We start from the raw sequence: 16,746 nt of genomic DNA on the forward strand, positions 1-16,746 counted from the left end.
CATTATGTCATGATTAGATGTAAACAATGGAATCTCTGTAGTCCATGAACTGAAGTGACTGTTCTATGACAACTGTCATGATTAGATGTAAACAATGGAATCTCTGTAGTCCATGAACTGAAGTGACTGTTCTATGACAACTGTCATGATTAGATGTAAACAATGGAATCTCTGTAGTCCATGAACTGAAGTGACTGTTCTATGACAATGTATTATTTCAAAGTAAAAGACATACATGGGTATGCTATTACGATTCACAAGGTTCGTTGATCAGTTTGAAACCAAAAATATGGCAACTTAATTTACCTGTATTGTCAATGCTTGTAATAAGAAAGAATAGTTGTGTATACATTTGGACCCTTACAAGGATTACACATCTTTATCCCCCATACATGTACAAAAAATGAAATATCTTCTTGACCTTTGTGTGTTTAGGGAGATTTGGGTCCAGAAGGTGAACCTGGTAAGAACGGTGACCCCGGTATTCCTGGTGATGAAGGTCCAGTCGGTCCAAAAGGAGAACCCGGTAAAGATGGCAAAGATGTAAGTAAACATTAATTTAGATTCTTAGGAATGAATGGGGGGGGGGGGGGGGGGTATGCTTAATAAATAGAGGCCCTCATATAGTGGCTGTTACATTCAATGAGTTGAGGAGGTGGGGGGGGGGGGGGGCAAATATATTCTGTGTATTGTGAAATGGATATTTTCATTCATATGCCTTGTGTAACCACTTTGTACATTAATACAATAAACTGGATTTGATAATGTGCAAAGTTAAAATTTCCAGGAACCAGTTGTGGGCTAAGAATTCACAAACTTCTTTAGTAGTGAAAATACATATGTTTACTTTGTAGGAGATAAAGATTTTTTAAACAAATTCCTGAAAAGAGTAGCCAGCAAAAGATTGCAGAGTAGCCGATTGTTTTGTTGGCTACTAGACCATATCTGCATACCTGATTTTTTTCTGATATTACACATACCCGATTTCTTTCTGATATCAGGTTGGTTTGCAGCATTAATTCATATTTCATCAATGTAGGCCATAGCACAAATGATTAATACTGTTATTTTTGTTGATTTGCATCCTGTAGGGTGACCCAGGTACTCCTGGTCCTTTGGGTCTTGTTGGAGGTGCTGGTTTGGCTGTGAGTAGAAATTTATATTTCTTTTCCTTCCAAATACTGTCCAATACTGTGTTGCAGTTGGCTAACATAGAACGTCAAAGAAAATGGTCATGTTTTGACTCAGCTGTCATCTCTGGAATGAAAAGTTACATGTAACCCAAGTATTTCCAACAAGTTTGTTTTAAGGGTTAACAGCTTTCTGTTCACAGTTATTTAATTTATTGTTCTAAGGAATAGTAATATTGACTTCTATCCCTGTTTGTGCATGTATGACATTTTCACTGTGAAATGGTATTATAGCTAATTTTGTAAAAATTACATCAACCAGTCATATATATTAATTTAAATAAAAGTAAACTTTAGTTCAAAATATTTGACAAAGCATAACATTTGTACCTGTAGTATTCAAGTGTATATTTCAGTCTTGGTTCATAGATTGGCCTACTACTATGCAGAACATGTGACCTGAAGTACAAGTGAACCAAATATGGGATCAATTCATCTTGTATTTTGTATTGCTGTCCATCATAACTGAAATTCTTTTTGATTTTCTCATTTAGGGTGAACCTGGTTTACCAGGTACTCCAGGTGAAAAAGGTTCAACAGGTTCTCAGGTAAGTAGAAAAATAAAACAAGAAATTATCAGTTCACAATAGAGCCACTGAGATAGGATCATTCTTTTCCTTAGGACCAACTTTTTTTTTATAGACTCTTGACAACATGCCATTTCAGACTGTAAACAGGAAATTGAGAATACAGCGCCCTCACTCAAATTGGGGGTATCATCACCTCTTAGTACCGTTTCTAAAGAACTTTGTCCCTTGGTATTCTGTAGAAGTGTAAATCAGGGATGTTTTTCGTAATGTTCAGAAATCGAGGAAAGCAGCAGTGCTCTATGATTAACCAAATAACCTATACCATGTATACCCCCAAGGTACACACAGACAGGAAGTAGAGCGCCACCATGGCAAATTTTGCAAAGGCCTATTGATGGTTTTCACACCCAAATTTTAGTCCTAGTACAGTATTGCCATTTAAAAGAAGGATAATATTACAATATTTCATTTTCATTCAACATGTCAGATTCATAACAAAATGTTGACTAGATCATAGACAGTTTAACTCCAGTAGCAATCACAAAATGTCAACATTGACAATTTAAGATAGTTATCTCCAGTAGCATTCACAAAATGTCAACATTGACAATTTAAGATAGGTAACTCCGGTTAAGATAGTTATCTCCAGTAGCAATCACAAAATGTCAACATCTTTTACTGATTGAGTATATAGAACTTTGATTTTTACATTATCTAGAATCAAGTTAACATCAACAGATGTCTTGATCACATTTTCAAAAGTATTTCTTAATTGTAATACTTTCTTTATGTCTTTTTCTTCAGGGTGAACCAGGAAAGAGAGGTGCACCTGGTGTGCAAGGAGCTAGAGGTTCAACAGGTCCACTTGGTCCAGCTGGTCCAATAGGACCAAGAGGTGAACCAGGTCCAGAGGTTAGTCTTTGTATTACCATGTACTAAATCACTCATTATTATTTCATACATAATATCTCCCTATAGATGACATAGCTACTGTAAAAACATATTTGAATACTCAACTTCATATGCAAATGGGTTGTTTTGTTACTTTTAGTACATTGAATTGACATACAACTCAGTGGCGTTTGTTTAGCACTGCCCACCACCAAATTAACAGTTTACAACTGACAAAATTGATCATGTTATTCAGCCATCCCAGACATAATGCACACACACTATGATTCATGGATCACAAAACTTAATCTGTGAATGAACATTGTGCTAAACTGGGGTAGGGAATCAAGTCCCACCTATCTCTTGCTGTACCAGTTCAACAAGTTGAATAGCGCCCTCTATCATTATTGATAGTTATGTCTTGTAATGACAGTAAAAGGCTGCCTTTTTAGTTAACTGTTATTATATTGACTCAGTGTGTGTTTGTTTGTTGTTGACAGGGTCCTTCAGGTAGAGATGGTCTTCCAGGTTTGATGGGTGATCAAGGAGACAAGGGTGACCGTGGTGCTACAGGACCTGTAGGTCCAAGTGGTATGCCAGGTCATATGGTAAGCCACTATAATAACCCTTACATTTCATGCTTTGATGGCATCATTATTGTACTCAAAATTTTGACTCTATAATTAATATTTCAAACAAATTTTGACAATGTTCATACCAAAATTATTATTTGATACTATTTAGACTGAAATGATATTTAAAAACCACTTATCTTTGTGACTCAACACATGCTAGGAAAACAACTTTTGATTGGAGTGCATATCAACAATGTCTGTCTCTAGTAAAATTACTGTTGTGTTGTTTCCCTTTTAGAAGCCAAATTAGTTTGAATTGTACACATACCATTTTAATGCAATCTTGGTAATTAGTTTGAATTGTACACATACCATTTTAATGCAATCTTGGTAATTAGTTTTAATTGTACACATACCATTTTAATGTAATCTTTGGTTTTGTGACTGGTTAACATGTTATTAATTGACAGGGTTCACCAGGTGCTCCAGGTGAACAGGGTCCAGCCGGTAGTGATGGTGAACCAGGTCCAGCTGGTCCAATTGGTGAGGAAGGTCCCAGAGGTCCAAGGGGTCAACAGGTGAGTTCTGCTACTACATGTACTGCAGCAGTCATTATGTACTAGTTTAATACTGTGTAGTAGTTGTAGCAGTATGGTAGTAGTTGTTGCTGACAGAAATAGAAAGGTAGTAGCAGCAATAGCAGGAGTAATAGTCATAGTTGCAGTAGTAGTAGTAGTAGTGGTGGTGGTAGTAGTAGTAGTAGTAGTAGTAGTAGTAGTAGCAGCAGCAGCAGCAGCAGTAGTAGTAGTAGTAGTAGTAGTAGTAGTAGTAGTAGTAGTAGCAGCAGCAGCAGCAGCAGCAGCAGCAGCAGCAGCAGTAGCAGCAGCAGCAGCAGTAGTAGTAGTAGTAGTAGTAGTAGTAGTAGCAGTAGTGGTGTGGTTGTGTTAGTAGTAGTAGTAGTTGTAGTAGTACTTGTTGTAGTAGTAGTAGTAGTAGTAGTAGTAGTAGTTGTTATTGTTGTTGTTGTTGTTGTTGTTGTTGTTGTTGTTGTTGAGAAGTAATTTTTTGACAGAAGTAGAACCAGGTATAGAAGTTAAAAATGGGAGTAAGAGTAACAGTTGCAATAGTAGATGTTGTGGCCATATAGAGGAGTATTGAAACAAACACATCAACCAGTCTGATTTTACATTTTGTTGCCATATAGACGAGTTACCTATAGAAACAAACATATCAACCGGTCAGATCAAAAGAAAAGCTCTTCCCATTTGTTGAGAAAAGCTTTTTACAGAGTTGTTTGTTTGTGGTGTTTTGCCAAATTGACCGTGACTTACTGTGATTTGTTTATTTTATTTAGGGTATTGATGGTTTCCCAGGTAACAATGGTGAAGCAGGTCCAGCCGGTTCAAGAGTAAGTATCGTATTTGTACATTACAATAGATATTTCAGCTTTGCATCAATAAGCTATATTAATTATGATTACCTATGTACCAATGATTACTTGTATCAGTACAGTGCACATACTAGTGGTATTTACACTACAGTGCAATACCTATGTAGCAATGATTACTTGTACCAGTACAGTGCACATACTAGTGGTATTTACACTACAGTGCAATACCTATGTAGCAATGATTACTTGTACCAGTGCATGCACATATTAGTGGTATTTACACTACAGTGCAATACATATGTAGCAATGATTACTTGTACCAGTGCATGCACATACTAGTGGTATTTACACTACAGTGCAATACATATGTAGCAATGATTACTTGTACCAGTACAGTGCACATACCAGTGGTATTTACACTACAGTGCAATACATATGTAGCAATGATTACTTGTACCAGTACAGTGCACATACCAGTGGTATTTACACTACAGTGCAATACCTATGTAGCAATAGTTCTTTGTGTGGACATTTGTTATTTTGACTAAATGTGTAATAATAATGGAATCCCCATACCACATGAATACCAGTGTGAGTACCTTGGGGTATTTGCACAAATGCTTGCAGTGTTCTCTGCATCTTTTTGATACAGCCATAAAGAATGGGCATCAACACTCATGTAAATACCTCAAGTTTGCTATATGTCTGCATAGCTCCTTTGACTAATCACATTTTATACATGTCAACAAGTCATTGATTTTCCATATTTTCATAAATTGCAGGGTCAGAAAGGTCATCGTGGTTTCCCAGGTATGCCGGGTATGCCAGGTTCTTCCGTAAGTCATCATTTTTTTATTCCAAGTTCTTCACTTGTACAACCAAATGATTTATTTACTATATATTGTGGCTAGCCCCAGTGGACTTAGAATGAGTTCTGTCTGTCTGTCTGTCTGTCTGTGTGTGTGCTGAGCCATACCTTTGACAAGCAGAAGCTGTTTTTACAAAATCCTAGCACAAAGATGAGATGTTATAGTGAGCATATGCACATTGGTTTGTTTTTATCAATATTATTAAATTTGACTAGAAGGCAACAATTATTCATTAAAAAAACTACTTTTGCACAGCATCCTAGTATCTACCATACCCTATGTAGAAATGGAATGGTCCGAAATATTGGTATCTTGTAATTGCTGTAATTTGTGACTTTTGATATTATTTTACAGGGTGCTGCTGGTGAAATTGGTGGTCCAGGTTCTCCTGGTCCAACTGGTCCTAGGGTAAGTGACAGTTTATAATTCTTATGTTAGATGTCAGGGATAGTTACCTAATATGCATATTAGAAATAAAATTGAAATCGTACGTTGTTACTTTGATAAAAAAAAAAACTGCACTGCATTCTCAGTTGAAACCGAACGATATTCTGAAATCATGAAGTTCAATTTGAAATTATGTTGAGATGCAATGTCCAAAATGTTAATTGATAGGTGTTTTTTTTTTATTTTGTGAAATGTTCGAAATGATATTCTGTACCTAATGCAGAATGTTAACGCAAAGTGCTGTAGCGCAAAAATATGCAAATTGTGTCATGCAACAAGAATCTTATGCTTCACTGTGCTGCAAACGCCAGATAATAATTGTCATGCAAATTAACATGACTTGTAAAATTGTTGTAAATATGTCAAAACTAGATTTGAGCTGTAACCATGAAATTTGTTATTCTGATGAGGATCATTGACCAGGAATAGATGAAATCTCGATGTTAATTGAACTCATAACCTTTGTAGTTTATGTGATCTAACAAACTGCTGAACATTTTTGGTTATCAGGAAATAGTTGTATGAAATTAAAAATGTTATGTTTAATAGGGTGCAACTGGTCCTAGAGGTTCAACAGGTAACAGTGGTAAAGACGGTCAACAAGGTCCACCAGGTCCAGTCGTAAGTTATCATATTTCAAATCTCTCTACCTATATGCATGATCAATGCTGTTGTAAACCTGCAAAATTGTAATCAAAGACTGCTTCTCTCTTTTTTCACCTTTGAAAGAAAAACATGGAAATATGTAGTTATTAACTTGTTTTGTAAGCACAAAAAGTCACAGAAAAATACTTTTTTTTCTAAAAATATGAAGATTTTCCTGTTTTTTTCACATCATTTGTGTATATGTAAATCTAATGTTATCCAGAATCACAAGAATTCTGTGTCTACATTCTAAATTTTGTATCTCAGAAATATATTCAACATTTCAAATTTTGGCCTATAAAATGTAAAATGACCCTCAGCAAGTTCATGACATGCTTTGATAAATAAAATATCTTACATTTTATCCCTACAGGGTCTTAAAGGTCCACGTGGTGACGATGGTAATGAAGTAAGTGCCTTGTTTAATCTTTCTCTCTCAAAACATCAGTTCTCAGAAAATTTTTGGTATCATAATAGAATTCACCTCGGAAATAAACTCTTTAACTTTTTGCTGTTCCTTTGCTCAAGAAAATTCCACCCTATTCTCAGTTAAAATCAATAAAACAATCTTGGGTCCTGTACAGATTTTTTCAAATAGAGGTTACAATGATACCAACATTTTAGAATCCAATATGGCCGCCAAATACTGTGTTAACTCTATGGGAAAATAAAAGATGTACATTTTCCTTGAAACACGACTGTGAACTCCAAAATCTCTTTTTATTATTTCAAAATAATCAGGAACAAAATTTCCATGTGGCAACGTTTGGAGAGATTTGAAGAACTTTGATTTTCAGGGAAATTTGTCCCAGAGGTGCAATTCTACGTTTTGTAATTTCAAAAACACAAGATGGCCAAAGTGTAATACTGTATTTTACCAAAGTGAATGTCAGATGGATAAATATCTCAAATTAAAAATCACCATGCAATATTTGTTGACATGTAAACATATATTTTGAAATTAAGCCTCATCTAGAATGACAAATGAAAATCATTCTGTCACTTCAAAATGGCTGCCTACGGAGTTTCTAGAGTTGCAACAGTACTAATTTTGTAACAGGGATGGTATGAATAGTGCATACAGTAACCAGATCATTGAGGATTCTTGATCTAAGGATCAGAAAATTTTGTTTTCAATGATTTCAAAGAAAAGTACCTTTTACCTTAAACTTTCATTCATAATTAAAATAATTGTTTAATAATCGTTTACATTTTGTATAAATCAAACCTACTCTAGAATATTTTTGAAGAATACAAACTATTAATATTTCTTGAATATTTTCCACTTTCTAGGGTCCAATGGGTCCACGTGGTGCACCAGGTCCACCTGTAAGTATATCTTTGATATAAATTATGATTCTTTGAAAAACTTGGAATATTAGACTAAAAGATTCATAGAATCTCATCTGCTACAGCCCTCTAGTGGCAGCACATGAACAAGACTGGAAATTCTAGCAATGCAAAGCTCTCAGTAGTTGTTTCATAATTCTAGCAGCTTGAAGATTATTGAAACAGTTTTCAGCACAGAATCTTTCAGTTTATTGAAATATATGATGTTTTTATACAGATTATATGTTGAATTTTGTCAAAATTTAGCTGATCATAAGACCAAAGTACATTCCAGTGTTTTCCTTTCTCCTATTCTATAGTTCAGGGATATTGGGTGACAATCTAGTATAAACATGTCTAGAATAATGTTTGTACATTTATAGTTTTAAAAAAGTAACTTATTTTTAAATATAGAATTCTGTTTTTGATCAAATCAGTGTAATTTCACCCAAAGACATGTTCCTTTTTTGTTACATACTAAAATATAATCTTTGTAATTAGTGAAATCTGTTCCACTATGACATTGCTTCTATCTAACTTATTCCAGTTGTGTATATGTTACATTATGAATCTTTTAATATGTACCAAAACAAAATGCATCAATTTGCCCTCACAAAATATTTTTATTATTTATAAATACAATTGTTTTAACAAATTTGTGTTCTTGATTTGCAGGGTCCACCAGGCCAACAAGTAAGTGAAACTGATTTGATAGCACATTTTCAGAACATTTTTTGAATAAGCAGTTTGAAATCCAGTAAAGATTCTCAGATCATTTGTATCCTTGTAACATTTATTAGTTATCACTTCTACAATACGTGAGTACAGAAGCAAATAGTATCAATAAAAGTATGTATATTTGAACATTATTATTTGATTGTTAGTAAACCCACTATTCTGTTGGCAACACACTATTTAACAAAAGTAACTAAAAGGTGCATCAAATATGTTACAAAGAAGAGACTATGTTCACATATTATATCAAAATATATTGGTACATATTATGTCTGCCTTTTTTACTCAGGGTAGCATACTTATATTATACAGTATTCGTAATTGAAACACATGCAGACTTTCTATTCAAAATAGTCCATTTCTGTACTCATTTCACCCGTACTTGTCTGTTTCCTCTAGCAATCAGCTGGCTTTAGACTACCTGACTACTGGGCATTGAATACTATGAAGGGACCTGTAAGTATGAATTTCATTCTAACTGAGACACTTTTGTTTTGGCTAAAGTCAGTTCACACGATACATTGATAGGATATACAGTTATTAAGAATCAACTCCAAGTCAACAGGGTATGATAGGGGGTGGTCAGTATTCACACCAACAGGGTATGATAGGGGGTGGTTAGTATTCACACCAACAGGGTATGATAGGGGGTGGTTAGTATACACACCAACAGGGTATGATAGGGTGTGGTTAGTATTCACACCAACAGGGTATGATAGGGGGTGGTTAGTATTCACACCAATAGGGTATGATAGGGGGTGGTCAGTATTCGCACCAACAGGGTATGATAGGGGTGGTTAGTATTCACACCAACAGGGTATGATAGGGGGTGGTTAGTATTCACACCAACAGGGTATGATAGGGGGTGGTTAGTATTCACACCAACAGGGTATGATAGGGGGTGGTTAGTATTCACACCAACAGGGTATGATAGGGGGTGGTTAGTATTCACACCAACAGGGTATGATAGGGGATGGTCAGTATTCACACCAACAGGGTATGATAGGGGGTGGTTAGTATTCACACCAACAGGGTATGATAGGGGGTGGTTAGTATTCACACCAACAGGGTATGATAGGGGGTGGTTAGTATTCACACCAACAGGGTATGATAGGGGGTGGTTAGTATTCACACCAACAGGGTATGATAGGGGATGGTCAGTATTCACACCAACAGGGTATGATAGGGTTGGTCAGTATTCACACCAACAGGGTATGATAGGGGGTGGTCAGTATTCGCACCAACAGGATATGATAGGGGGTGGTTAAGTATTCACACCAACAGGGTATGGTAGGGGTGGTCACTTTTCACATCTACAGGGTATGGTAGGGGTGGTCACTTTTCACATCTACATGGTATGATAGGGGTGGTGACTTTTCACAAAGATGCAAGGTAACTGAAATCAAGATGATTTCTGAAAAGGGAACACCATTGTGGGAATGGGAATTTTCAAATGAAATGAGCCTTACAGAATGATTTCGTAAGGTTGCTTCATTTTATGTGACGTACAATTATAAGAATTAAAACTTTCTCAGTTCTGTCTCAGACCACTAACGAATTTCTGTATATAGATCCTTGTACTGGACTCATATCGTCACCTAGGAGTTGTATTGTCTATTTAACAAAAGAGATATACAAGTACAGCATATGTAATCATTTTTCACTTCCTAATGTCTATATTAATTAGATTATTGCATTGTTTGAAAGGAAACCAATCAGAACATTTCCTGTCATATCCCTTCAGATCATAAATAGAGCATAAATATGATTATTATATACTTATTATATGACCACCTTGTAATATATTTGTTTTTCATTTGTCTTCTTCAGCAAGGAGATGAACCAGCTGACCCATTGCAGGGAGATGCTATCTCACAGAAATTGAGAGATGTAGAAGTAATGGCATCACTACAGTCACTCAACGATCAAATTGAATCCCTACAGAGTCCAACAGGCACTATCAAGAACCCAGCAAGGACCTGTCGTGATCTGGCTCTATGTCACCCAGATTGGCCAAGTGGTTAGTTTGTCCTCTTGTCCAAATTTCTGTTGTCAGAGGCCAAGTCTGTGTTTTCATGTTCATCTTTCTCTGTGTCACCCAGATTTGCCAGGCAGGCAGTTTGTTTTCATGCCTGTATCCATATTGCCCAAACACACACACATACTCTCCCTCTCTCTCCCTCTCTCTCCCTCTCTCCCTCTCTCTCCCTCTCTCTCCCTCTCTCTCCCTCTCTCTCCCTCTCTCTCCCTCTCTCCATCCATCCCTACCACAACCATTGTTGATTGCAGGAAAGACCATATGAATTAATCAATTATGTGTATATTTATTGTCTAGGTAACTACTGGATTGATCCAAACCAGGGTTGTGCATTGGATGCTGTCGAAGTATTCTGCGATATTCAGACTTTGGAATCCTGTATCTATCCTGAAGAAAGAGTGGTAAGAAAATAGAAAGACACCACAGATAAAAAAAAAATGTTGTAAATATACAAACCATTCAGTGCTGTGATCAAAGAATTGGTAATATGTCATTGGTATTTCACACTTTGTGAATGATTTATTAAACACATACTTTCATTTTGCAAATTTATTATTAATTCATATTTGTGTTGCAATCAAGCTCAAAGTATATCCATACTTTATCTATTTACCAGGCATCCCAGAAGAACTACTATGACGGCCCAAATAAATATGTATGGTTTGGTGATAGCATGGAGGGTGGCTTCCAGGTAAGTGAAACACTCAGTATAAAGATATCAGTCATCTCATATCATATATGTTGAACAGATACCTAATAGTATGCATAGTTGAAGTCAACTTTCATTTTCTTGTTCTTTATAAGTCTAAGAAGTCTAGAGACACCTCTTTGTGATTTATAATTATGTATTTCTATTTCTCAGTTAGGCCTCAATATCTTAATATCTAGTATGAGTGGTCAATCAGATATGTCTGACTTTGAAGTTGATTTCTATCATTTGGATTATCCAACTTTCCCATTCCCTTTGAAAATCATATATAGCGCCACCTGTGGTCAAAATTGATAATCTATTCAAAACCAAAGAAATCTCAAACTGATGTTTTCTTCTTTTGTGCTTTTATTGCAGTTCACCTATGATATTGAACTTGTTCAAATAACATTCCTCCGTCTTCTGAGCACACAAGCTCGTCAAAATGTTACCTACCTTTGTAAAAACTCAGTGGCTTATTTGGATGGAGAGAGTGGTAACTACAAGAAAGCTGTTAAATTCCTGACTGATTCAGATGTAGAACTTATTGCCGAGGGTAGATCTCGCTTCCAATATAAGGTGCCTGAAGACACATGTTCGGTAAGTATATGTGGACATCACAGAATATGAAACAGGCATCACTGTATAGCAGACAGTCATTACAGAATAGAACAGTGGACATGCTTAAATAAGAGATTAAAGGACAGGCATCACAGAATAGCGGACAAACATCACAGAATAGCAGACAAACATCACAGAATAGCAGGCAAACATCACAGAATAGCAGGCAAACATCACAGAATAGCAGGCAAACATCACAGAATAGCAGACAAACATCACAGAATAGCAGACAAACATCACAGAATAGCAGACAAACATCAGAGAATAGCAGACAAACATCACAGAATAGCAGACAAACATCACAGAATAGCAGGCATGAATAACAGAATAGCAGACAAACATCACAGAATAGCAGACAATCACAGAATAGCAGACAATCATCAGAGAATAGCAGGCAAACATCACAGAATAGCAGGCATGAATAACAGAATAGCAGACAAACATCAGAGAATAGCAGACAATCACAGAATAGCAGACAAACATCAGAGAATAGCAGGCAAACATCACAGAATAGCAGGCAAACATCACAGAATAGCAGACAATCACAGAATAGCAGACAAACATCAGAGAATAGCAGACAAACATCACAGAATAGCAGGCAAACATCACAGAATAGCAGGCAAACATCACAGAATAGCAGACAAACATCAGAGAATAGCAGACAAACATCACAGAATAGCAGACAATCACAGAATAGCAGACAATCACAGAATAGCAGACAAACATCACAGAATAGCAGACAAACATCACAGAATAGCAGACAAACATCACAGAATAGCAGACAAACATCACAGAATAGCGGACAAACATCACAGAATAGCAGACAAACATCACAGAATAGCAGACAAACATCACAGAATAGCAGACAAACATCACAGAATAGCAGACAAACATCACAGAATAGCAGGCATGAATAACAGAATAGCAGACAAACATCACAGAATAGCAGACAAACATCACAGAATAGCAGACAAACATCAGAGAATAGCAGACAAACATCACAGAATAGCAGACAAACATCAGAGAATAGCAGACAAACATCACAGAATAGCAGACAAACATCACAGAATAGCAGGCATGAATAACAGAATAGCAGACAAACATCACAGAATAGCAGGCATGAATAACAGAATAGCAGACAAACATCACAGAATAGCAGGCATGAATAACAGATTTATTTAGTGGACAGGCATCACAGAATAGTGGCTTTGCATTATAGAACAGGCCAATATCCCAGTTCGGTGCATTGTATGTCCCTACACATGTGTGCAATCTTTGGCATAGTATACTTTCTTACAATGAACTAGTCATATCCAAGTACATACATGATAGAATCATTTTTTACATTTATATGAATCCTACTAACTGTTATACCTCTCTCTTTGATTTGTTTCAGAAACACACTGGTAAGTGGGGACGTACTGTATTTGAATATGAAACTCCCAAAACAAGTCGTTTGCCACTTGTCGATATAGCACCATATGATATTGGTGGAGAGGATCAAGAATTTGGTTTAGAAATTGGACCAGTTTGCTTTTCATAAACCACTAATAAATCATCTGTAAAACTGTAAAATTTCAAGAATTTCCATGTCTATTTCAGACCACTGTTGACATTTAGTTGCCCCACTCCAAGCAATTGTAGACTTGAAATTTTACAGTTGTAAAATATTTTTAACACCTGTTCATGGTGTTATTGAATATGCAGGGTTTTTTACCAATATTTCTGATGGTGCTCAAGAATCACACATTCATATTTTTCTAAACTTAGGAGTAGTTGAAAGACATAAAATGTTTTGTGAAACGTTTTTCTACTCATATTTTTTAAAGGTTTATATATCTAATTTGGTATTGGTGCTAGATATTTTATCGCCTGAATTTCATATGGTGCTGTTAGAGTTTTTTGAAATAGCCTTTAGAAGTGTGTAGATACTACCTCTAACAATTTATAGTATAAAAGATTGCTGCAACAACTGATCCTGTGAATCAATCTTTGCAGTCAGTATCAAGATGACTGAACCTTTGTGCCAAGTGGACTGAAAAGTTGTTATTCTTGTCTGTTGTAGGAGAGTAAGCTAGATAAAGATGACATAACTTTGTGCATAGTTTGAATGTCTAATAATCAAAGATGGTTGACCTTTGTGCCAAATTTAAATATTTGTTAATCAAAAGTTGGCTGACCTTTGTGCCGAGTTCAGATGTCTTTCTTTCTCATTACTTTGAGATGTGCATATATGAATGTAAGCCAATATTACAAATATGTCCAAACAAAGTGTTATTGTATTTGCAAAGGAAAGTCAGCTATGATTCATTCATAGGGTCAGTTTTAATCAATCTACACATTTTCAAGAAGAGATACACTTTAAGGACTTATTTCAGTCAAAGTTTATTTCCCAGTTTATTCTACGTTGGTAGTCTTGGTTCACATTGGATCACAGGGTATAACACATCTGATTTTCAATCATTTTAAATATTTGAAGAACTGCTGCATTGCAAGTTAAACTTATTGTCATTTTAGTTGAGTGGGGCTAATCCATAGTATAGGACTAGTAACTGGTCTGAAATATTTAATACAGTACAAAGTTAGATCGTGTCTGCCAAGTCTATTTGACAATTTTTTTAGTCACCGTGGAAACTTTTTATCCACTTTTTATCCTACATACATACTGACTGCAATCTTCAGCTGTATTTTATTGTTATTCCTTGACCTTTTCATTTTTTTCAAGTCATGATAAACCTGTAATAAGCTGTTCTACTTCACTGATTTATAAATAAAGGCTGCCCTTTCCTACATATAAGTTTGTGTCTGTGAGTTTGTAGTGTATGCAAGCTGGTGTTTTACAAATTGATTGGCTAATTGGTGTACATGTACTTTAATAGCAAGAATACGTGATGTATAATACACTTTATAATCTGATTGAAATGGACAGACGAGCTCAATAGTATTGATATCACAAAAATAGAAATAATATTGGAGATGATAATGTAATGCAATTAAACATGCAAATGATCATCAGAGTACCCTTTTTCAATTCACCATGTTCCAGAAAGGCTCAGTTTAAGGAGTTACCTTGCAACCTTGGGCCAATGTCTATCCTCTGACATCATAAATTTAAATGCCGATGCTGTTGAGCATTACAATTATTACCCCTGGCTCGGATCTACAGTGACACAACAGCCCTTTATACTTCAACTCCCTGGGGAGCATACAATCCATTGAAGCCTTTATAAGTACATAGGATTAAAGCATTCACATTGCAACCTATATCCTACCAGGTCTTCAATTATACAGCTTGGTTGACTGAAATACATTAGTGGTTCAAATCTTGCCCGACTTGCAGATTCCAAGCCACTCTAACCATTCCTCCATCTTGACTCGACATCAGGATAGTGTAAACATTGGAAGTACTAGAACAGTATACTGCAAGTTTATGGAACTCTGTCAGTAAACTCTGCAGATGCCTCCCTACTGAGATGATGATGAACTAACATCCATTCAATCACTGTTGTATCAACATACATGTTTTGACAAGTTTTAGTTTGTGTCTCTCTTAGTAAACCAAAGACTCAATTACCAGAGTAATATGTGGAACAACTCGTCAGTTTTAGTTTGTGTCTACCATAGTAAATGGAAGACTCAATTACCAGAATAATATGTGGAACAAATCATCAGTTTTAGTTTGCGTCTATCTTAGTAAACCAAAGACTCAATTACCAGAGTAATATGTGGAACAACTCATCACAGTTTTAGTTTGTGTCTATCTTAGTAAACTGAAGACTCATTCAATTACCAGAGTAATATGTGGAACAAATCATTAGTTTTAGTTTGTGTCTATCATAGTAAACCAAAGGCTCAGTTACCAGAGTAATATGTGGAACAACTCATCACAGTTTTAGTTTGTGTCTATCTTAGTAAACCAAAGACTCAATTACCAGAGTAATATATGGAACAAATCATTAGTTTTAGTTTGTGTCTATCTTAGTAATGTAAATCAAAGGCTCAATTACCAGAGTAATATTTAAGACTCAAAGAAAGACTAGTTCTTACAATCAAAGGAAATAGAGGATGAAACCAAGCAACAAAAGAAATCCAAATCAAACAACATCAGATCAATCAATCAATCAAAAAAATAATTTGTAGAGCGCCAAAATCCAGGCAAAGTTCTGTTCAGGGGTGCTGGATGGTTAATCCACACCGTAGGCTTTACAAAACAAATGTGTGTTCAGATGTGTCAAATGTATTGTCAACAGATGCACTGTACAATATTTTACCCACAACTCTCTCTGATTTGTACTGTTGGACATCATCTCCTTGAAGTCAGCCAATAGATCTCACCAGTGTACACAGTTTTGTAAAAAAACAACAAAAAAACCCAATAATTTCGAAATTTGCAAAGCATAGAATTGCCAGTAATGAGTTTCTGAATACCCATTTTGATTGGTTCAGATATCAATTATTTATTGTGGGAAATATAAATATTTCAAATTTGTCAAGATTTTCTTGAAATTCATGCAGGTACATTTGCAAAATAAGGAAACTATTTGCACCTGTTATGACTCTGCCATAGATATAGATTTTTTCTAAACAGGTATAAGGGACCGGTCAGTTTCTTCGGCCTGGGGGGGGGGGGGGGTCACCCTGTTTTTGAAATTGGCAGTAGGGGGGGGGGGGGTCATGCTGTTTTGAAAATTGTGGATAGGGGGGGTCATTGTGTTTTAAATTGTGATGGAAGAAAAAAATCTTTTCTACAATGGCATATAGCCTTGTCTGAAATGTGGTACATGTCAATATTTGTTCT

The 16,746-nt window shown here is 35.8% G+C and overlaps 1 protein-coding gene across 4 annotated transcripts in view; it reads left to right on the forward strand.

Annotated features, from left to right (window-relative positions):
- Positions 1-14,736, forward strand: part of LOC144447436 (uncharacterized) — a 70,234-nt gene extending 55,498 nt beyond the window's left edge. For all 4 annotated transcript variants that reach the window (XM_078137462.1, XM_078137463.1, XM_078137464.1 and 1 more), the window contains 19 exons: positions 436-543; positions 1,092-1,145; positions 1,685-1,738; positions 2,525-2,632; positions 3,112-3,219; positions 3,657-3,764; positions 4,541-4,594; positions 5,359-5,412; positions 5,800-5,853; positions 6,442-6,513; positions 6,911-6,946; positions 7,831-7,866; positions 8,542-8,559; positions 9,001-9,057; positions 10,432-10,621; positions 10,937-11,040; positions 11,256-11,330; positions 11,706-11,927; positions 13,345-14,736. In XM_078137462.1, the coding sequence (XP_077993588.1) occupies positions 436-543; positions 1,092-1,145; positions 1,685-1,738; positions 2,525-2,632; positions 3,112-3,219; positions 3,657-3,764; positions 4,541-4,594; positions 5,359-5,412; positions 5,800-5,853; positions 6,442-6,513; positions 6,911-6,946; positions 7,831-7,866; positions 8,542-8,559; positions 9,001-9,057; positions 10,432-10,621; positions 10,937-11,040; positions 11,256-11,330; positions 11,706-11,927; positions 13,345-13,491 (1,659 nt within the window). In that variant the 3' untranslated portion in view covers positions 13,492-14,736. The remainder of the gene's footprint in view (positions 1-435; positions 544-1,091; positions 1,146-1,684; positions 1,739-2,524; positions 2,633-3,111; positions 3,220-3,656; positions 3,765-4,540; positions 4,595-5,358; positions 5,413-5,799; positions 5,854-6,441; positions 6,514-6,910; positions 6,947-7,830; positions 7,867-8,541; positions 8,560-9,000; positions 9,058-10,431; positions 10,622-10,936; positions 11,041-11,255; positions 11,331-11,705; positions 11,928-13,344) is intronic.
- Positions 14,737-16,746: the final 2,010 nt, after the last annotated feature.

This window comes from Glandiceps talaboti, chromosome 16, assembly GCF_964340395.1.
Source record: "Glandiceps talaboti chromosome 16, keGlaTala1.1, whole genome shotgun sequence".
In the NCBI taxonomy this organism is placed as follows: Eukaryota; Metazoa; Hemichordata; class Enteropneusta; family Spengelidae; genus Glandiceps; species Glandiceps talaboti.